This window comes from Leucoraja erinacea, chromosome 5, assembly GCF_028641065.1.
Source record: "Leucoraja erinacea ecotype New England chromosome 5, Leri_hhj_1, whole genome shotgun sequence".
Lineage (NCBI taxonomy): Eukaryota > Metazoa > Chordata > Chondrichthyes > Rajiformes > Rajidae > Leucoraja > Leucoraja erinaceus.
In genome coordinates this window covers 4601375-4624572 of record NC_073381.1, presented here as the reverse complement: position 1 = coordinate 4624572, position 23198 = coordinate 4601375, and the positions used below count along the sequence as shown (strand labels likewise).

The following is a 23198-nucleotide window of genomic DNA, read 5'->3' as shown; positions in this document are numbered from 1 at the left end:
ACTCGGCTTGTACTCGCTAGAATTTAGAAGATTGAGGGGGGATCTTATAGAAACTTACAAAAATTCTTAAGGGGTTGGATAGGCTAGATGCAGGAAGATTGTTCCCGATGTTGGGGAAGTCCAGAACAAGGGTTCACAGCTTAAGGATAAGGGGGAAATCATTTAAGGACCGAGATGAGAAAAACATTTTTTACACAGAGAGTGGTGAATCTCTGGAATTCTCTGCCCCAGAAGGTAGTTGAGGCCACAGTTCATTGGCTATATTTAAGAGGGAGTTAGATGTGGCCCTTGTGGCTAAAGGGATCAGGGGGTATGGAGAGAAGGCAGGTACGGGGTACTGAGTTGGATGATCAGCCATGATCATATTGAATGGCGGTGCAGGCTCGAAGGGCAGAATGGCCTACTCCTGCACTTATTGTCTATGTTTCTATGTTCATGTTAAAATGTGTTTATTTGAGTGATCTGGTGCTTTTAATTGTATGACTGACCTGGCCAGTGAAATTCCTCGTATGTTACAAAACATACTTGGCGAATAACGAAGTGATTCTGATTCTGATGTCAATGTACAATTTTACCCAAGCCAAATAACCTACAAGCCTGTACGTCTTTGGAGTCTGGGAGCAAACGGAGGAAAACAGACGTAGGTCACGGCTTGGACGTACAAACTCCACACAGCCAGCACCCGTGGTCGGGATCGAACCGGCGTCTCTGGAGCAGTAAGGCAGCAAATCTACCGCTGCGCCACCGTGCCGATAAAAGTATTTAAAATGATGAGAGGCGGTCAGAACTTTTTCCCAGGATGGGAATGTCAAAGACTAGGGGGCCACGTTTTAAAGGGAGAGGGACAAAGCAAGAAAGGAGATGCCCGATTGTAAATTCTTTCACACAGAGTGGTGGTGGGTGCCTGGAACCGCGCTGCCAGGGGTGGTGGTGGAGGCAGATAGGATAGTGGCATTTAAGGGGTATTTGAATGGGCATATGTATATGCAGAGAATGGAAGCAAATGCAGGCGTTGTGTTCAGTATGGACATTGTGGACTGAAGGGCCTATTACTCTGCTGGATTGCCCTGAGTTCTATTGTGTGTCTAACACGATCACTCTAGCCCATGTTAGACAATAGACAATAGGTGCAGGAGTAGGTCTTCGAGCCAGCACAGCCATTCAATGTGCTCATGGCTGATCATCCCCAATCAGTACCCCGTTCCTGCCTCCTCCCCATATCCCCTGACTCCTCTATCTGAACAAGGAGGAAGATGGCTGGACTTACTTGCCTTCCCGCACAGTGGGAAACATTGATTCTGCTGTGTGGGGATGTCTATGTTAAATTCTATCGTGTGTTGTGTTCCTTTTTTATTCGTACGGCTGTATGGGAACCCAAGTTACACTGTATCAGTTGGTGCATGTGACAATAAATGTCAACTTGAACTTTTAGAGCCCTATCTAGCTCTCTCTTGAAAGCATCCAGAGAAGCGGCCTCCACTGCCCTCTGAGGCAGAGAATTCCACAACTCTCTGCGTGAAAAGGTGTTTCCTCCTCTCAGTTCTAAATGCCTTTACCCCTTATTCTTAAACTGTGGCCCCTGGTTCTGGACTCCCCCAACATCGGGAACATGTTTCCTGCCTCTAGCGTGCCCAAACCCTTAATAATCTTATATGTTTCAATGAGATATCCTCTCATCCTTCTAAACTCCAGAGTATACAAGCCCAGCTGCTCCATTCTCTCAGCATATGACAGTCCCGCCATCCCGGGAATTAACCTTGTAAACCTACGCTGCACTCCCTTAATAGCAAGAATGTCCTTCCTCAAATTAGGGGACCAAAACTGCACACAGTACTCCAGCTGTTCCAAAACTGCTCCACAATACTCTCATTCTTCTAAACTCCAGAGTATACATGTTCTATTTATATTTTTAATTTAGCTGGTCCAAAGACGTGCATTTTTCCCCAGACTTTTCGGTCAAACATCACAAACAGGGATGGGAAGATTGAGCAGGGACCCAAAGTACCTTTGAAAAGTTGGAAACAATTCCCCATCCCCACTCGTAAAACCCAGTGGCAACACTTAGTAGTGTCGCTGAGCTCCTGAAGTGGACAGCATTCCGTAACCCTGTGTAAACATCCCAACACCAAACGTCGATGATGCCAGTCCCCAATATAGGCACAAATTATATATGAGAAATGACAGATGCGTCAATCAGTTGTTCAAGAATAGAATTATAGAAATGTGCTGCACAAACTGTGGAGCAGCGGTTTGCCGCCTCACTGCGCCAGAAACCCGGGTTCTATCCTGATTTTGGGCGCTGTCTGTACGGAGTTTGCACCTTCTCCCCGTGACCTGCGTTGGTTTTCTCCGAGATCTTCGGTTTCCTCCCACACTCCAAAGTCTTGCCAGTTTGTGGGTTGATTGGCTTGGTGTAAATGTAAAAAATTGTCCCTCGTGTGTGTGTAGGATAGTGTTAGTGTGTGGGGATCGCTGGTCGGCGTGGACTCCGCGGACCGAAGGGCCTGTTTCTGTGCTGTACCTCTAAACTAAACTACACTTAACACCCTGATAGGGAGTGGTCTCGTTGGGCTGAATGGCCTGTTTCCATGTGCAAATTTTAGTCTGGTTTATCGTCACGTATACCGAGGTACGGTGAAAAGCTTTTGTTGTTTGCTAACCAGTGCCGGATTTACGTATAAGCTAAACAAGCTATAGCTTAGGGCCCCCACTTTCTAGGGCCCCCCCCGAAAAAATTGATGGGCCTCGAGGTCTAGGGGGGCCTCCGGCCAAGACAGGACACCTACCGTTCAACTCTGGGCGGCCCCCCTCTCTATCTCTCTCTCTCCATCTCCCCCCGCTATCCGTGTCCGGGCCGCCGGGCTCCGCTCGCTCCTCATCCGCCGGCACGGCAGGCCGCCTTGCACATCATCGGCCGCCCTGCGCGCAGGCGCACTGCAACGGCAACTGGTCGGCGCTGGGCACTTTCTCCCTCGCTTTGAATTGTGGGAGATTTGGCTGCCATGGCTGTCCGGTCGTTGGGGGCCTCACAAGTGGAACAGCTTAGGGCCTCTCTTCATCTAAATCCGGCACTGGTGCTAATCAGTCAGCGGAAAGGCTATACGCGATTACAATTGAGCCATTTACAGTGTGTAGATACATGATTAGGGAATAACGTTTAGTGCAAGAAAAAGTCCAGGTAAAGTTAGTCAGAGGATCTCCAATTAGGTGGATGGTTGGTGAGATGTGATAGGATGGTTCAGCTGCCTGATAACAGCCAGGAAATCCATGAATTTGGAGGTGTGCGTTTTCACACTACTGTACCTCTTGCCCGATGGGAGTGGGGAGAAGAGGGAGTGGCCTGGGTGAGCGTGGTCTTTGATTATGCTGCTGGCCTTGCCAATAAATGGAGTCAATGGAAGGGAGGCTGGTTTGCGTGATGGTCTGGGCTGCGTCCACAAGTCTCTGCAGTTTCCTGCGGTCTTGGATGGAGCTGTTCCCAAACCGTGCTGCGATGCATCCTGATAAAATGCTTTTTGTGGCGCATCTGTAGAAGTCGGCGAGAGTTACATAGAAACATAGAAAATAGGTGCAGGAGTAGGCCATTCGGCCCTTCGAGCCTGCACCGCCATTCAATATGATCATGGCTGATCATCCAACTCAGTATCCCATCCCTGCCTTCTCTCCATACCCCCTGATCCCTTTAGCCACAAGGGCCACATCTAACTCCCTCTTAATATATAGCCAATGAACTGGCCTCAACTACCTTCTGTGGCAGAGAATTCCACAGATTCACCACTCTCTGTGTGAAAAAAATGTTTTTCTCATCTCGGTCCTAAAGGATTTCCCTCTTATCCTTAAACTGTGACCCCTTGTCCTGGACTTCCCCAACATCGGGCACAATCTTCCTGCGTCTAGCCTGTCCAACCCCTTAAGAATGGTGTAAGTTTCTATAAGATCCCCCCTCAATCTTCTGAATTCTAGCGAGTACAAGCCGAGTCTATCCAGTCTTTCTTCGTTTCGATTTTCGAGAATTGTAGGGGACATGTTGGATTTCCTAAACTTTTCAAGGAAGTAGATTCGTTGGTGTGATTTCTTGGTCTCCCTCCAATATGGGTGGACCCGGACATACCCATAAGTAAACTAATAAGAGGGACAATCTTCGTATTGGGTGAAAGAGAACAAGAAGCTGCATTTAATTAATGTGTAAGGAAGAACGGCAGATGCTGGTTTAAATCGAAGGTAGACACAAAATGCTGGAGTAACTCAGCGGGTGAGGCAGCATCTCTGGAGAGAAGGAGTAGGCGACGTTTCAGGTCGAGACCCTTCTTCAGACTAAAGTCAGGGGAAGGGGCAGGACAAAGATAGAATGTAGTCAGAGACAGTAAGACTAGTGGGAGAACTGGGATGGGGGAGGGGATGGAGAGAGAGGGAAAGCAAGGGCTATCTGAAGTTTCACAAAATTTAATTAAAGGTTAATACCCGGGATGGCGGGACTGTCATATGCTGAGAGAATGGAGCGGCTGGGCTTGTTCACTCTGGAGTTTAGAAGGATGAGAGGACACCTTATTGAAACATATAAGATTGTTATCCACGCTAGAGGCAGGAAACATGTTCCCGATGTTGGGGGAGTCCAGAACCAGGGGCCACAGTTTAAGAATAAGGGGTAAGCCATTTAGAACAGAGACGAGGAAACAGAGAGTGGTGAGGATAAGGGGGAAATCTTTTAGGACCGAGATGAGAAAAACATTTTTCACACAGAGAGTGGTGAATCTGTGGAATTTTCTGCCACAGAAGGTATTTGAGGCCAGTTCATTGGCTATATTTAAGAGGGAGTTAGATGTGAGCCTTGTGGCTAAAGGGATCAGGAGGTATAGAGAGAAGGCAGGTACAAGATACTGAGTTGGATGATCAGCCATGATCATATTGCATGGCGGTGCAGGCTCGAAGGGCCGAATGGCCTACTCCTGCACCTATTTTCTCTGTTTCTATGAGTCTGTGCAATTCTCTGCCTCAGGGTGCGGTGGAGGCAGGTTCTCTGGAAACTTTCAAGAGAGAGCTAGATCGGGCTCTTAAAGATAGCGGAGTCAGGAGATATGGGGAGAAGGCAGGAACGGGGTATTGATTGGGGATGATCAGCCATGATCACATTGAATGGCGGTGCTGGCTCGAAGGGCCGAATGGCCTACTGCACCTATTGTCTATTCTCTACGAAATGCAAATGGATACAGGTTGCCTTGAGAAGCTTCATATTGATCGATTTGGTTTATAATAGGCAGAATATTCTAAAGAACCGACGTAACTGACATGAGTCAGGACACAGGGGAAATGGAATTGAAAGCTTGGAGTCATCTCCTTGAAGGGCAGGAGGATGAGCGGTAATCTTATAGAAGAATACAAAATCATGAGAGGAATAGATCAGATAGAGGCACAGAGTCTCTTGCCCAGAGTAAGGGAATCGAGAACCAGATGACAAAGGTTTAAGATTAAAGGGGGGGGTAATTTAATAGGAACCTGAGGGGTAACTTTTTCACTCAAAAGGGTGGTGTGTGTATAGAACGAGCTGACGGAGGAAGTAGTTGATGCAGGGACTATCGCAACATTTCGGAAACAGTTAGACAGGTACATGAGTATAGAAGCTGGGATGTAATGTTAAAAGTGTACAAGGCATTGGTGAGACCAAATCTGGAGTATGGTGTACAATTTTGGTCGCCCAATGATAGGAAGGATGTCAACAAAATAGAGAGAGTACAGAGGAGATTTACTAGAATGTTGCCTGGGTTTTTGCAACTAAGTTACAGAGAAAGGTTGAACAAGTTAGGTCTTTATTCTTTGGAGCGCAGAAGGTTAAGGGGGGACTTGATAGGTCTTTAAAATGATGAGAGGGATAGACAGAGTTGATGAGGACCAGCTTTTCCCTTTGTGAATAGGGAAGATTCAAACAAGAGGACATGACTTCAGAATTAAGGAACAGAAGTTTAGGGGTAACATCAGGGGGAACTTCTTTACTCAGAGGGTGGTAGCGGTGTGGAATGAGCTTCCAGTGGAAGTGGTGGAGGCAGGTTCGTTGGTATCATTTAAAAATAAATTGGATAGGCATATGGATGAGAAGGGAATGGAAGGTTATGGTATGAGTGCAGGCAGGTGGGACTAAGGGTAAAAAGTTGTTCGGCACGGACTTGTGGGGCCAAGATGGCCTGTTTCCGTGCTGTAATTGTTATATGGTTGTTATATGGATAGGACTGGTTTAGAGGGATATGGGCCAAACTCAGGCCGGTGGGACTAGTGTGGATGGGACATGTTGGTCAGTGTGGGCAAGTTGGGCCTGTTTCCACCCATGTATCACTCTATGGCTATCTATATTTACAGGCAGACACAAAATGCTGGAGAAACTCAGTGGGTGAGGCAGCATCCATGGAGAGAAGGGATAGGCGACGTTTCGGGTCGGGACGGGACCCTTCATCAGACTGATGTCAGGGGAGGGGGTGGGACAAAGATAGAATGTGTGTGGGTACAGTGGGAGGACTGGGAAGGGGCAGAGGGAAGGGGAGAGAGAGAGAGAGAGAGCAAGGGGCACGTTGCTTACTTACAGGTCTCCGTTTGTAGACCAGGTAGATAAAATGCATCATGTTGAGGATAAGAAACAGGGAGTTCCAGATTATGATGTCCAACGCACACCGGTACAGTGCTGCCCAGGCAATGAAGAGCGCACAGCCTGTGAACAGAAAAGGGAAGTGCCGTCAACTTAAAATTGACACAGGAGAGGTGACATAGACATGTGGCCGTGCAAAGTGCCACAAAACAACGAGAGAGAACAGCACGGTGGCAGCACCAGAGACCCGGTTCCATCCTGACTACAGATGCTTGTCTGTACTGAGTTTGTGCATTCTTCCCGCGACCTCGTGACATTTTTTTTCCAAGATCTCCCGTTTCCTTCCACACGCCAAAGACATACAGGTTTGTAGGTCAATTGGTTTCATATAAATGTAAATTGTCCCGAGTGTGGGTAGGATAGTGTTAGTGTGCGGGCATCGCTGGTCGAGTGCGCACTTGGTGGGCCGATGGGGCCCGTTTCGTACTGCGTACAGTATTGCGTACAGTTTTGGTCTCCAAATCTGAGGAAGGACATTATTGCCATAGAGGGAAGTGCAGAGACGGTTCACCAGACTGATTCCTGGGATGTCAGGACTGTCTTATGAAGAAAGACTGGATAGACTTGGTTTATACTCTCTAGAATTTAGAAGATTGAGAGGGGATCTTATAGAAACTTACAAAATTCTTAAGGGGTTGGACAGGCTAGATGCAGGAAGATTGCTCCCGATGTTAGGGAAGTCCAGGACAAAAGGGTCACAGCTTAAGGAAAAGGGGAAATCCTTTAAAACCGAGATGAGAAGAACTTTTTTCACACAGAGAGTGGTGAATCTCTGGAACTCTCTGCCAGAGGGTAGTTGAGGCCAGTTCATTGGCTATATTTAAGAGGGAGTTAGATGTGGCCCTTGTGGCTAAGGGGATCAGGGGGTATGGAGAGAAGGCAGGTACGGGATACTGAGTTGGATGATCAGCCATGATCATATTGAATAGCGGTGCAGGCTCGAAGGGCTGAATGGCCTACTCCTGCACCTAATTTCTATGTTTCTATGTTTCCTCGCTGTATCTCTGAACTAAGGCAGGCCACGGGTGAACAAGGAGGAAGATGACCAAACTTTATTGCCTTCCATCACACTGTGAAAGGTTGATTCCACTGTGGTGGATGCTTGCGTTAAACTCTATTGTGTATTCTGTACAAGGTTAATTCCTGGGATGGCGGGACAGTCATATGCTGGGAGAATGGAGCGGCTGGGCTTGTACACTCTGGAGTTTAGAAGGATGAGAGGATATCACATTGAGACATATGAGCATGTTAAGGGTTTAGACACGCTAGAGGCAGGAAACATGTTCCCGATGTTGGGGGGGGAGTCCAGAACCAGGGGCCACAGTTTAAGAATAAGGAGTAAGCCATTTAGAACGGAGACGAGGAAAACACTTTTTCTCACAGAGAGTGGTGAGTCTGTGGAATTCTCTGCCTCAGAGGGCGGTGGAGGCGGGTTCTCTGGATGCTTTCAAGAGAGAGCTAGATAGGGCTCTTAAAAATAGCGGAGTCAAGGGATATGGGGAGAAGGCAGGAACGGGGTACTGATTGGGGATGATCAGCCATGGGCCGAATGGCCTACTCCTGCACGTATTGTCTATTGTATTGCGTTAGCAAGTTGTCCGACAACGTTAGGCTGTGCATGCCATACGCAAGAAGAAGTGTATTGTGTTATTTTTATTCGTGTGGCTCAGGGTCGTCTTAACGCATGTGCACGCTGGGCAGTTGCCCGGGGCCTAGGAGCATAGGGGCCCCATGCTAATCTATGTATAGTAGAACATGAAAACGGAGAAGAACATCCCAAGTGTATGATGGCAGATTTGATACGGCATAAGGAAACTGGAAGTGTAGGGGCCCAGTGCACTGCTTTGCCCGGGGGTCTCTAATGCTGTTAAGACCAAAGATCCTATAGCGAGCAAGATAGTCCACTCGACGAAAAACACATAGTACGGTCAAGGGCAGATTCATGGGTAATTTTCTGCCCCATTTCCGTAACCGGCTTCCGTCTCCGCACTAGTATCCTACGGGATCTTTGGTGCGGAGACGGTTTCCGTCTCCGCACCAAAGATCCCGTAGGATACTAGTGCGGAGACGGAAGCCGGTTACGGAAACATCCTCGTAAAAATAAAAGATATTTGGTAAAAATCTTCTCCTCATTTTCAGAATTTAAAAATTTATAAACACAAACTGTTCCCCCGCAACGTTGATTACACTGCGGGTTCGGGTCGGGTCCGGTTACAGAAATGGATGAAAGAAAGGCCCACGTTCCACTCCGTTGCGTACTACACGGCAGCCCATTGCATTTAGCAGGAGTGGTCTATCTTGCTCCGCTATAGGATCTTTGGTTAAGACGGCCCTGGTATGGCAACTAAAATTACACTGTGACAAGTGGTGCATGTGATAATAAATGGGAACTTGAACTTGGAACGAAGAATATAACAAAGCAGCCAACGATTTCAGATGATGCGATTATAGAAATTCTTAATGCGTTCTTTCTCTAATCAATGATAATTAAATATGAGTTCCGGTAGGCGGCGCGACTCTCGTCAGCAGCGGCCTCTGCAGCCCGTCCGCGTTTTTATTATTTTTTGTCTGTGTTTATATGTAGTTTTTGTTATTTTTTGTTGGGGTGTGTGTGTGGGGGGGTGGGGGGGTGGGGGGGGGGAGGGGGGGGTAACTTTTTGAAATCTCTCCCTGCACTGGGAGACCCGACCTTTTCTTGTCGGGTCTTCGTTGTCGTTGGGGCTGCAACGAGGAGCGGCCTCCAACAGAAGAAGCCGGGGACTCTGGTGCCGACTCATCTCACCGTCGCGGAGCTGGCCGAGTCCAGAACGGGTGGAGCGGTGGAGGAGCACTGCTGCTGCTGCTGCTGATGCGGAGGCTGAGGCTACTGCGGGTCTGCGGACGGCGGCACCGGGAGCCCGCGGGTCCCTGGAGGGAGACCGCTTTTCAGGGCTCCTGCAACGGCGACTTCTCCCGCCCGAGTTGCGGGGTCGAAGAGCTCCTGGAGCGGGGCCTACATCACCGCCCCGCGCGGCTTGGAATGGCCGCGGGACTCTGCGAGCGCACGCCGGGGGCTGTAACACCAAGACCCGGTGTGCGCCCTTGCCCCACCCGGCGTGGCTTTAATGGCCGCGGGGACAATCGCCATCGCCAGCCGGGGGCTTTTGACTTTGACTCTGGGGGGGGGGGGGGGGGGAGAGTGCAGTGGAGAGATAAGTTTTTTTGGCCTTCCATCACAGCGGTGTGATGGATGTTTATGTAAAATGTAAATTATGTTGTGTCTGGGGTCTATTTGTTTGTAATGTATGGCTGCAGAAACGGCATTTCGTTTGGACCTCAAGGGGTCCAAATGACAATTAAATTGATTATTGACTATTGAATAATATTACGTACAATAATCTCCAAGCACAGCACAGTGGGCAGAGTTGCTGCCACACAGTGCCAGAGACCCGGGCTCAATCCCGACCTCCGGTGCTGTCTGTGTGAAGTTTGCAAGTTCTCCTTGTTCCAAAGATGTGCAGGTTTGTAGGTAAATTGTCCCTCTGTATATTGCCCCCAGTGTGTAGGGAGTGGATGAGAAAGAGGGATAACATGGAACTTGTGTGAAGGGGATCCGATGGTTAGCTTGGGCCGAAACGCCTGTTTCCAAGTGATATCTCCAAAGTAATCTACGCTAAAAGTTTAGTTTAGTTTAGTTTTGAGATACAGCGTGGAAACAGGCCCTTCGGCACCCCGAGTCCACGCTGACCAGCGATCCCCGCACACCAACACTGTCCTGCACACACTAGGGACAATTTACAATTACACCAAGCCAGTTAACCTACAAACACGCACCTATTTGGAGCGTGGGAGGAAACCCGAGATCCTGGAGAAAACCCACGCAGGCCTCGGTGGGGAACGTACAAACTCCGTACAGACAGCACCCGTGGTCAGGATGGAACCCTGGTCCCTGGTGCTGTGAAGCAGCAACTCTACCCGCTGCCCCTGATTGTGAATTAGCAGAAGCCCAAGTGTGTTCTTGTGTCAGATTGTAAGCCATGAAACTTAGTCCACCATCTAAACGAGACTTTTACCCGCCTACCTAGACTCGGTACTACGCAAATGCATATGTTTTACTGTACGATTTTCAATGACAGGACATAGGTTCAAGGTGAAGGGTAAAAAAGATTTAATAGGAATCTGAGGGGGTAACTTTTTCCACACAAAGGGTGGTGGGTGTATGGAACGTGCTGCCAGAAGAGGTAGTCGAAGCTGGGACTATCCAAACATTTAAGAAGCAGTTAGACAGGTACATGGATAAGGCACAAAATGCTGGAGAAACTCAGCGGGTGAGGATTCTCTACATCGGCTAGACCAAGCGCAGGCTCGGCGATCGTTTCGCTGAACACCTCCGCTCAGTCCGTCTTAACCAAGCTGATCTCCCGGTGGCTCAGCACTTCAACTCCCCCTCCCATTCCCAATCTGACCTTTCAGTCCTGGGCCTCCCCAATTGTCAAGAGTGAGGCCCAGCGAATATAGGAGGAACAGCACCTCATATTTCGCTTGGGTAGTTTACATCCCAGTGGGATGAACATTGACAGCTTTAACTTCAGGTAGCCCTTGCTCTCTCTTCATCCCCCCCCCCCCCCCACATTCCCAGTTCTCCACTGTCTCCCCTACATTCTTTCTTTGTCCTACCCCCTCCCCTGACATCAGTCTGAAGAAGGGTCTCAACCCAGAACGTCGCCAATTCCTTCTCTCCCATAGATGCTGCCCGTCCCGCTGAGTGACTCCAGCATTTTGAGTCTACCTTCGATTGTCCCAGCATCTGCAGTTCTCTCGTAAGCAGGTACATGAATAGGGCAGGTTTGGAGGGATACGGGCCAAGCGCGGGAAGGTGGGAGTAGTGTAGATGGGACATGTTGGCCGGTGAGGGCAAGTTGGGCCGAAGGGCCTGTGTCCACATTATATCGCTCTATGACTCTATCTAAAACAGTTTAGAGAAACATTTGAGCAGCCGAAAGAAGGGTCCCAACCCGATACCTCCGTGTTCTCCAGAGATGCTGCCTGACCTGCTGAGTTACTCCAGCACTTTGTGTCTATCTGTGAGCATTCTATGGACCTTTGTCACGCCAACTGGAATAAGTCATTGTGTCACTTAAAATAAATAGTTCTGCTATGCTCCAGTGATGAGTTAAAAGTGTTTAATTGTCCGATGTACCAGCAATAGAAAGTCGAGATTCTAATGGGCCTGTCCCACTTAGGTGACTGCAGGAGACCATGCAATCGCCACATGTTCACGGGTGGTTTTCCCCCCCCTCCCCCCTAACTGCACACTGTGCTTTAGCCGTTGTAGCCCCCGACACTCGTACTAATCAAGAATCTATTTATCTCTGCCTTAAAGGTGTCCACTTGACTTGGCCTCCACAGACTTTTGTGGTGTTGAATTCCACAGATTCACCACCCTCCGACTAAAGAAAGTCTTCTTCCTAAAGGAAAGTCATTTTATTCTGAGGCTGTGCCCTCTGGTCCTAGTCTCCCCTGCTAGTGGAATCATCATCTCCACATCCACTCCACCCAGGCCAGGCCTTGATATGACTTGTTCTATGATCAATGTTCTAAGCCGAGACTTTGTTGAGTTTCCCCGAGCTGTGCCTGGCCTTCTTCACTCCACATTCTCCTGCTGTTGTCAAAAGTAATAGGATCAGAATTAGGCCATTCGGCCCATCAAGTCTACACCGCCATTCAATCATGGCTGATTTATCTCTCACTCTCAATCCCATTCTCCCGCCTTCTCCCCAAAACCCCTGACAACCGCACTAATTAAGAATCTATCTATCGCTGCCTTAAAAATATCCATTGACTTTGACTCCACAGCCTTCTGTGGCAATGAATTCCACAGATTCACCACCCTCTGACAAAAAACAATTACTTCTCACCTCCTGCCTAAAGGAACATCATTTAATTCTGAGGCTATGACCTCTAGTCCTTGAGTCTCCCACCAGTGGAAACATCCTCTCCACATCCATTCTATACATTCAGTATTCGGTACGTTTTAATGAGGTTCTCCCCTCATTCTTCTAAACTCCAGCGAGTACAGGCCCCGTGCCGACAAACGTTCTTCATATGTTTACCCACTCATTCCTGGGACCATTCTTGTAAACCTTCTCTGGACCCTCTCCCAAAATTGCTCACAATATTCTAAATGCGACCTTAGAGAGCCTTGGCATTACATCCCTTGTTTTTTGTATTCCAGCCCTCTTGAAATAAATGCCAGCACTTGTTTTCCATTCCATAGTTGTCCCCATTCCTCACGTTTCCATCTAATCTGCTTTTCAGGACCCCTGGCCTTCTCAAGCATTATCTTGGCATTCCGTGCATGCCAGTATTTGCAAGACAGGGCTCTGTCGTCATGCCCTTTAATACTGCACACAGTCACGCAGTCAGGCACTCTGGCTACTTTAGTTTGGAGATACTGCATGGAAACAGGCCCCGTGGCCTTGCCGAGTCCACGCCGACCAGCGATCACCCGTAGACCAGCACTGTCCCACACATCTTTTTTACAGAAGCCAGCTAGACAAGACAAGAGACAAGAGACATTTATTGTCACATGCAACGATTGGTACAGTGAAATGCGTGGTCACCATACATCCATACGAATAAAATAAAGAACGCAACATACGATAGTCTATAACATAAACATCCCCCGCACAGCGGTATCAAAGTTTCCCACTGTGAGGGAAGGCACCAAAGTTCAGTCAACCTCCTCTCTGTTGTTCACCTGTGGTGGGGGCCTCCCGAGCCCCCTGCAGTCGCCGCTACAGGCGGCCCGATGTTCAGGCCCTCTCACCGGAAGATGGAACTCCGACATCGGAACGGAAGAACATCCTCAGCCATGCTTGGACATCCGAATCGGCCACTTCCTACTGGAGTCCACGGCTCCCAAAGTCCACAGGCCGAGCTGGGTGGAGATTCACGCTGGCGGCCCTCGGCAGAGGGTCCCAGGACTCCGCGATGTTGGTCAGCAGGCCCAACACTCCGGAGCTTCAAAAGGCGATCCCAGGTGAGGCATCGCCCGCTCCGTGATGTATCCAGTGCTGCGCTGCTGCCGCTGAAGCTCTGGTCCGGGTCCCTGGCAGGAAAGGCCGTGACAATCCAGCGAGGAGGGGGGGGGGGGCGAGGACGCGACTCGGAGAAATGTCGCTTCCCCGCCAGAAAGTGTTTCCCCCTTACCCTACCCCCCCCCCCCCCACCACACATAAAATACTAAAACAAATCCTCCAAAACATACTTCACACAAACAAAAAATGTAAAAACGATAGACAGACAGACAGACTGGAGGCAGAGGCTGCCATTAGGCCATTCGGCCCTTCGAGCCTGCACCGCCATTCAATATGATCATGGCTGATCATCCAACTCAGTATCCTGTACCTGCCTTCTCTCCATACCCCCTGATCCCTTTAGCCACAAGGGCCACATCTAACTCCCTCTTAAATATACTAGCCAATGAACTGGCCTCAACTACCTTATGTGGCAGAGAATTCCACAGATTCACCACTCTCTGTGTGAAAAATGTGTTCCTCATCTCGGTCCTACAAGATAATCCCCCTCATCCTTAAGCTGTGACCCCTTGTTCTGGACTTCCCCAACATCGGGAACAATCTTCCTGCATCTAGCCTGTCCAACCCCTTAGGAATTTTGTAAGTTTCTATAAGAAGGAATTGCAGATGCTGGAAAATCAAAGGTACACAAAGATGCTGGAGAAACTCGGCCCAGATGTTGACCCTCCTAGCACACCTGGTCTGCTGCATCGTGCCACACCACCCCTGGCCCAGATGTGCCACAACGGGCCACCTACCTATGCTGATCATGCCGCGGAGAAGTATCATGTGGACCTTGACGGTGGTGGGGATCACCAGGCCGACGGCAAAGCAGACGTTGGCCAGGTGGAAAATTAAATGTTGGATCTCCTTCCAGTTGTCGCAGCTCTCCGTCCCGGCAGAGAAGAGCCCGGTGCCGTTGCCGAAGCCCGCGTCCGAAGCGGCAGAGCTGGTGGCGTTCACCACCACGAAGCTGAGCGTCCTCAAGTAATCCTGTGTGGCGTTCATCCTGCGGGCCCTGAAACAATCGAACAGAAGCACATGAGACACAAAGGGCTGGGGTAACTAACTCAGCGGGACAGGGGGGTGGGTGGGGGAGGCATCTCTGGAGAGATGGAACGGGTGACGTTTCGGGTCGAGGCCCTTCTTCAGACCGAGGGTCACGGGGAGATGGAAGACGGTGATGTCGAGAGATTTACAACAAATGAAAGTCAGGCAGAAAAAAGTTACTAATAAAGGAAACGGGCCACTGTCAGCTGTATCTCTAAAACCTAAAAACAACAATGAATTTCACTGTACCCCGGAACATCTGACATAGAAACATAGACAATAGGTGCAGGAGTAGGCCATTCGGCCCTTCGAGCCTGCACCGCCATTCAATATAATCATGGCTGATCATCCAACTCAGTATCCCGTACCTGCCTTCTCTCCATACCCCCTGGTCCCTTTAGCCACAAGGGCCACATCTAACTCCCTCTTAAATATAGCCAATGAACTGGCCTCAACTACCTTCTGTGGCAGAGAATTCCACAGATTCACCACTCTCTGTGTGAAAAATGTTTTTCTCATCTCGGTCCTAAAAGATTTCCCCCTTATCCTTAAACTGTGACCACTGTGGTCAGAGATGACCAATAAAGTACCATACCATAACCATAATGTCAGATGACAATTGGCAAGATTGAATGCATTAAGGGCCCTGACCAAACACAGATCCAGCCCCAAGAGAGATGGGGCGGGGGGGGGGGTGGGGGGGGGGGGGGTGAAGGGAAGGATCATTAACCATTCACAGCAAATCTTCCACTGATTTCTGCCCACAATGCAAAAACAAAAGGCCGTGTGCTACAAATCCTTTTTATTTTTTAAAAGGGCGCATTTTCTCAATGCATGCAACATTCCAACGCACCATTTAAATAATTCCCCGTTTCAAATGCTTTTCTAATTTGAAACTTGTAGGTTTTCTAATATGGGTCCTGATCCCATTGCATTATATGCACAACTATTTTTAAGGCAGTGATGAGATAGATTCTTGTTTAGTCTGTACGGGTGCCAGTGGTTATGGGGAGAAGGCAGGAGAATGGGGCTGAGAGGGAGAGATAGATCAGCCATGATTGAATGGCAGAGTAGACTCGATGGGCAGAATGGCCTAATTCTGCCCCTATCATTTATGCCTTTATGGTATTCAAACCTACCCTAGTCTATTCTAACCTTTGGGCAGCACGGAGGCGCAGCGATAGAGTTGCTGCCGTATAGCACCAGAGACCAGGGTTCGATCCTGTCTATACTGAGTTTGTTTGTTCTCCCTGTGACTGCGTGGGTTTTCCCCGGGTGCTCCAGTTTCGTCCCACACTTCAAAGATGTACAGGCATGTAGGTTCATTTGGCTTCAGTAAAAATTGAAAATTGGCCCTAGTGTGTAGGATAGTACAGGGTTCGCTGGTCTGCGGGGACTTGGTGGGCCGAAGGGCTTGTTTCTGCGCTGTATCTCTAAACTAAACTCCTCATCCCATCATATCCACATTGCAAATTTTCTCATCAAGTCAAGAGAGTCAAGAGTGTTTTATTGTCATTTGTCCCAGATGGAACAATGAAATTCTTACTTGCAGCGGCACAACAGAATATGTACATAGTACACTGTAAACAATATAATAAATAAGAAAAAGTTCAATATATATATACACATATATATATATATATATATATATATATATATATATATATCGCTCCACCACTGTGCCACCCAAAGTAGATTAGAATAGACTAGATTAGATATATATACACATATAGACATGTATATGCATGCATGTACAGCAGGCAGTGAAGAAAGCTAAAGGCATGTTGCCCTTCTTTGCGAGAGGATTTGAGTTTAGGAGCAAGGAGGTCCTATCACCGTTGTACAGGGTCCTGGTGAGACCACACCTGGAATATTGTGTGCAATTTCGGTCTCCTAATTTGAGGAAGGACATTATTCCTATTGATGAAGTGCAGCGTAGGTTCACCAGGTTAATTCCCGGTATTGCGGGACTGACATATGATAAAATAATGAGTCGACTGGGCTTGTATTCACTGGAATTTAGAAGGATGAGGGGATCTTATAGAAACATATAAAATTCTTAAGAGGATTGGACAGGGTGGATGCAGGAAAAATGTTCCCGATGTTGTGGGAGTCCACAACCAGGGGTCACAGTTTAGGAATAAGGGGTCGGCCATTAAGGACTGAGATGAGGAAAAACCTTTTCACCCAGAGAGTTGTGAATATGTGGAATTCTCTGCCACAGAAGGCGTGAAGGCCGATTCACTGGATGTTTTCAAGAGAGAGTTAGATTTAGCTCTTAGGGATAAGGGAATCAAGGGATAGGGGGAGAAGGCAGGTACGGGGTACTGATTGGGAATGATCAGCCATGATCATATTGAATGGCGGTGCTGGCGCGAAGGGCCGAATGGCCTCCTCCTGCACCTATTGTCTATGTTTCATCTAGTAATCGGAACCCTACATTCCCTAATGGCATCAGGTTATTAAACACTATAAGCTCCATTAAACTTTGAACTACATACTTTGAACAACACTATTTATGCATTATTATTGGGGTTTGTATATATAAGATAGATAAAAGCTGGAGTAACTCAGCGGGACAAGCAGCATCTCTGGAGAAAAGGGATGGGTTACGTTGCCAGTTTTCTAATTTAGACCCGATCCCCATTGCATTACATGCACGTTGCAAGTGTCCCCATCCACTCCCTACACCGTTGCATGATATGCACATTGCAAGAATTCTAATCTAGTCCCAAACCCAATTGCATTACATGCACGTTGCAACCATTCTCTCATCTAGTCCAGGCACATTCCAAGTATTCTAATCTAGTCCCAGCCCCAATGCATTTGTATGCAAGTTGCAAGTGTTGTGATCTTGTCCAGATCCCCAGTGCATTACATGCACATTGCTGTAACATAGATCCGAACCCATTAACACATTGCAAGTATTCTAATCTAATCCCCACACTCAGCGGGACAGGCAGCAGCAAAGATACTAGAGGAGCTTTAGTGTCTTTGGGAAGCAGCATCTCTGGAGAGAAGGAATGGGCGAGACCCTTCTTCACACCTTCTCTCGGTCCCATTGCATCGGTAGTTTTGCAGCAAAGATACTAGAGGAGCTACAAGATCTTTGGTTTGCAGTGCGGTTATTAAAGACAGGCTCACAGCTAACAGCACCATGCAAAATCACTGCAGCGCTGCATTCATTGCACAGGGTGCAACCCTGGCCCCCTGTGTGTGGGGAGAAAAAAAACCATGCACTAAGATCTACCCTTGCCATCACAAAACAGAGCAATGACTCGCTTCCCCCATTTCGATTTGGGTGCGGCGCCTTTGCAACTTCGCTGCTATATTTATCCAGCCGGCAACGAGCTTCAGCTGCTGTTAGCGGGGGGAGAGGAGGGGAGAGGGGGGAGAGTGGAGAGGAGAGGGGGGGTGGAAGGAAACAAACTTCATAAAAATGCAACAAAACCGTACCTTTGCAAACAGCCCAAATAGTTGGAATCGTCTGTTCGTTGCTCAAGGATTTATTTTTTTGTTGGTGTTGTTGCAAGAATCGATCCTCACAAAATAACTTGGGAGAGGCTCCGTGCCAAACAACGCAGAGAGACTGGAGCGAGAGTGTTTTGTTTAAAGGAAACCTCTTTTTAACAGCGCGACGCTGTGTGCATCGACTAAAATAGACTTGCAGGGCTGCAGGAGGCTGGTCTCAAACTCTGAAGCCAGCTGTGATTGGCAAGAGGCATTGGGACTGCCCGAGTCCTGATGGAATGACAGAGCCAGAGATACGAGGAGTCAAATGGGATGTTGCCAGGACTAGAGGTTGTGAGCTATAGGGAGAGGTTGAGTAGGCTGGGTCTCTATTCCGTGGAGCGCAGGAGGATGAGAAGTGATCTTATAGAGGTGTGCAAAATCATGCGAGGAATATAGAAACAGAAAATAGGTGCAGGAGGAGGCCATTCAGCCCTTCGTGCCAGCACCGCCATTCATTGTGATCATGGCTGATCGTCCCCCATCAATAACCCGTGCCTGCCTTCTCCCCATATCCCTTGACTCCACTAGCCCCTAGAGCTCTATCTAACTCTCTCTTAAATCCATTCGGTGATTTGGCCTCCACTGCCATGTGGCAGGGAATTCCACAAATTCACAACTCTCTGGGTGAAAAGGCTTTTTCTCACCTCAGTCTTAAATGGCCTCCCCTTTATTCTAAGACATTGGCCCCTGGTTCTGGACTCGCCCAACATTGGGAACATTTTTCCTGCATCTAGCTTGTCCAGTCTTTTTATAATTTTATATGTTTCTATAAGATTCCCCCCTCATCCTTCTAAACTCCAGTGAATACAAGCCTAGTCTTTTCAATCTTTCCTCATATGACAGTCCCGCCATCCCAGGGATCAATCTCGTGAACCTACGCTACACTGCCTCAATCACAAGGATGTCCAACCACTAGCCCCTAGAGCTCTATCGGGAAGATGCACAGAGTCTTGTGCCCAGAGTAGATGAATCCAGAACCATAGAAACATAGAAAATAGGTGCAGGAGGAGGCCATTCGGCCCTTCGAGCCTGCACCGCCATTCAAGATGATCATGGCTGATCATCCAACTCAGTATCCTGTACCTGCCTTTTCTCCATACCCCCTGATCCCTTTAGCCACAAGAGCCACATCTAACTCCCTCTTAAATATAGCCAATGAACTGGCCTCAATTACCTTCTGTGGCAGAAAATTCCAGAGATTCACCACTCTCTGTGTGAAAAATTTTTTTCTCATCTTGGTCCTAAAAGATTTCCCCCTTATCCTTAAACTGTGACCCCTTGTCCTGGACTTCCCCAACATTGGGAATAATCTTCCTGCATCTAGCCTGTCCAACTCCTAAAGAATGTTGTAAGTTTCTATAAGATCCCCCCTCAATCTTCTAAATTCTAGCGAGTACAAGCCGAGTCTATCCAGTCTATCTTCATATGAAAGTCCTGACATCCCAGGAATCAGTCTGGTGAACCTTCTCTGTACTCCATCTATGGCAAGAATGTCTTTCCTCAGATTAGGAGACCAAAACTGTACGCAATACTCCAGGTGTGGTCTCACCAAGAACCTGTACAACTGCAGTAGAACCTCCCTGCTCCTATACTCAAATCCTTTTGCTATCATGTTATATAGAGATATGAGGGGCAGGTTTGTTACACAAAGGGTGGTGGATGTATGGAACAAGCAGCTAGAGGAGGTAGTTGAGGCTGGGACTATCCCAACGTTTAAGAACCAGTTAGACAGGTACATGGATAGGACAGGTTTGGAGGGATATGGACCAAACACAGGCAGGTGGGACTAGTGTAGCTGGGACACGCAAGCCGTTGTGGGCAAGTTGGGCCAAAGGGCCTGTTTCCATGCTGTATCACTCTATGACTATGAGAAGATTACTCCAGCATTTTGTGCCTATCTTCGGTGAGAAGGTGTTGAGGGTGAGGACAGTTTCTGCCAGGTGGGGGAGCATGTTGGTAGAGGGACATTGGTTGGAGGGCAGCAAGGTGGCGCAGCGGTAGAGTTGCTGCCTCACAGCACCAGAGACCCCAGTTCGATCCTGACTACGGGTGCTGTCTGTACAGAGTTTGTACATTCTCCCCGTGGGTTTTTCTGGATTTAGTTTAGTTTAGTTTAGTTTAGAGATACAGCATGGAAACAAGTCCACGGAGTCCACACCAACCAGCAATCCACACACACTAACACTATCCTACACACACGAGGGACAATTTTCACATTTACACCAAGCCAATTAACCTACAAACTTGTACATCCTTGGAGTGTGGGAGGAAACCAGAGATCCCGGAGAAAACCCACGCAGGTCACGGGGAGAACGTACGAACTCCGTACAGACAGCGCCCGTAGTCAGGATCGAACCCGGGTCTCTGGCGCTGTGAGGCAGCAACTCTACCGCTGCCACAACGGAATAATGAAATTCTTACTTTCTGTAAATCCAGTACTCAATAGATAACAATGAAACAAAATGAAAAAAAAGTTGAATTAATTTAAAAAAAAAACAATATCACTTCGAAATAACACAAAAACCTGAACTTCCAATGGGAAATATTTGATAAGGACAGGACAACAGGAAATCAAACTGCTCAAATGGCCCGTGTGTTTTGATGCATTTTGCAAAAGATATTCATTGAATTATTGATGTACATTATAGTCAAGTTGTTAAGGAACATATTGGACCTCTAATGGACAATGATGGTACGCAAATGAGTTACTCATGCAAAGTGCAGAGATGATTTACGAGGTTGCTGGCTGAGCTACAGGAAGATGTTAAGCAGGCTAGGACTTTATCCCTTGGAGCTCAGGAGGCTAAGTGTTGATCTTATAGAGGTGTATACATTCACGAGGGGAATAGATAGGGTGGATGCACAGTCTTTTACCCAGGTTCCAGGTTCAGTTTCTTCCCAGCTGTGATCAGGCAACTGAACCATCCTACCAAGAGTCAAGAGTCAAGTCAAGAGAGTTTTAATGTCATGTGTCCCAGATAGGACAATGACATTCTTGCTTGCTGCAGCACAACATAATATGTAAACATAACACAGAACAGGAGATAAAAGTTCAGTGTGTCTGTATACCATAGACCATATATATACACAATAAATAAACAGACAAAATGCAATAGGCTGTTATAGTTCAGAGTTTGTTTGACGTCATGTTTAATAGCCTGATGGCTGTGGGGAAGTAGTTGTTCCTGAACCTGGATGTTCCAGATTTCAAGCTCCTGTACCTTCTTCCCGATGGCAACGGAGAGATGAGTGTGTGGCCAGGATGGTGTGGGTCTTTGAGGATATTGGCTGCCTTTTTGAGGCAGCGACTGCGATAGATCCCTTCGCTGGTGGGGAGGTCAGAGCCGGTGATGGACTGGGCAGTGGTTACAACTTCCTGCATTCTTTTCCGCTCAAATTGCCGAACCAAGCCACGATGCAGCCAGTCAGCATGCTCTCTACTGTGCACCTGTAGAAGTTCCAGAGAGTCCTCCTTGACATACCAACTCTCCGTAATCTTCTCAGGAAGTAGAGGCGCTGATGTGCTTTCTTTATGTGCATCCTGACCAGGTTCAGGAATAGCTACTTCCCCACAGCCATCAGGCTATTAAACTCGGCTCGGACAAAACTCTGAACATGAACATCAATAGGAGGAGGAGCCATCTTGGGGAACGGCTGCTAACCAGCAGCCGTCCGTTTAATTCATTTTTTAAAAAAGTTTTTAGTAAGTCTTGTTCTTCGTTTGTCGGAGAAATGGACTTCTTATTGTGGGGGGAAGGAGGTAATTATACTTCTAGGTCCCTACCTGGTCGGTGAGGCAGCTTTTTCTCCGGGCTGCCCCGTCGACCCGTCCTCGTGGCCTACCAGCGGGCGTGGAGCGCCGTTTCCTGGCGGGGACCGCCCAGCACCTCGGTTTCGGTGGCGGCACAGCGCTGGAGCGCTATCGTGGAGCGGAGCGGGTGATGCCTTGCCTGGGTCGCCGCGCTGGATCGACGCGCTGGAGCTCCGGTGAGCCGTGACCGCCGTGTTCAACACCTCCGGGCTGCGGGTCTGCGGAGCGGAGCGGGCGGCGCCGACTTCAACATCGGGAGCCTGGGAGCTCCAAACCGGCGCGGCCCTGTCGGCTTCGGAAGCCGACAATCCCCTGCTAGGAAGCGGCCGTTCCAGGTGGCCCAGCCGCTGTGAGGACTCTCCCGACACCGGGGCAACACCACCCGGCCAGAACGGCCAGGAACATCGGGCCTCCGTAGAGGCAACAGTGGTGGCCTTAATAGGCCTGACTTTAGGTGAACTGGGGATGGGGACTGGACTTTGTGCCTTCCCCCACAGTGGATACCACTGTGGGGGGATGATTTTTCTGTGTGTAAGTTAACATGTTAGTCTGTGTCCAAGATGGCTGCCGGAACGGAGAGTGGACGCTGGCACGCTTTAGCTGCCGCTGCTCTCTCTTCACATTGTGTTTTTTGATTTTTTGATTTTGTGTCTTTGGAGCGATTTCTATCTTTAATTTGTGTATTGATGATGTCATTATTATTTATTTTTCTCCGACTACATGTTTTTTTTCTCTTCTGTCAACTTTTGTAAGGTGTCCTTGGATGTCCAGAAAGGCGCCAGCAAATAAAATGCATTATTATTAATAGCCCATAATCGGTTTATTTGCTCTTTATTAGTTTATTTATTCATGTGTGTATATATTTATACAATGGTATGTGGACACACTGGTCTATTCTGTATTAATGCCTACTATGTTCTGTGTGCTAAAGCAAAGCAAGAATTTCATTGTCCTATCAGGGACACATGGCAATAAAACTCTCTTGATCTTGAACTTGAACTACATAGATAGTAAAGGTTTAGAGGGATATGGGCCAAACGTGGGAAGGTGCGATTAGTGTAGATGTGGCATGTTGGTCGGTGTGGGCAAGTTGGGCCGAAGAGCCTGTCTCCATGTTGTTGCATCCTGCTTCAAC

At 48.2% G+C, this 23198-nt stretch overlaps 1 protein-coding gene across 1 annotated transcript in view; it reads right to left on the bottom strand.

Moving 5' to 3' along the window:
- bves (blood vessel epicardial substance) overlaps positions 1-23198 on the bottom strand; it is an 85611-nt gene that overhangs the window by 33576 nt on the left and 28837 nt on the right. Inside the window, exons 5-7 of the mRNA XM_055634934.1 lie at positions 18371-18480; positions 14448-14707; positions 6570-6694 (exon numbers count right to left, since the gene is read on the bottom strand). Coding sequence (XP_055490909.1) covers positions 6570-6694; positions 14448-14707; positions 18371-18480 — 495 coding nt within the window. The remainder of the gene's footprint in view (positions 1-6569; positions 6695-14447; positions 14708-18370; positions 18481-23198) is intronic.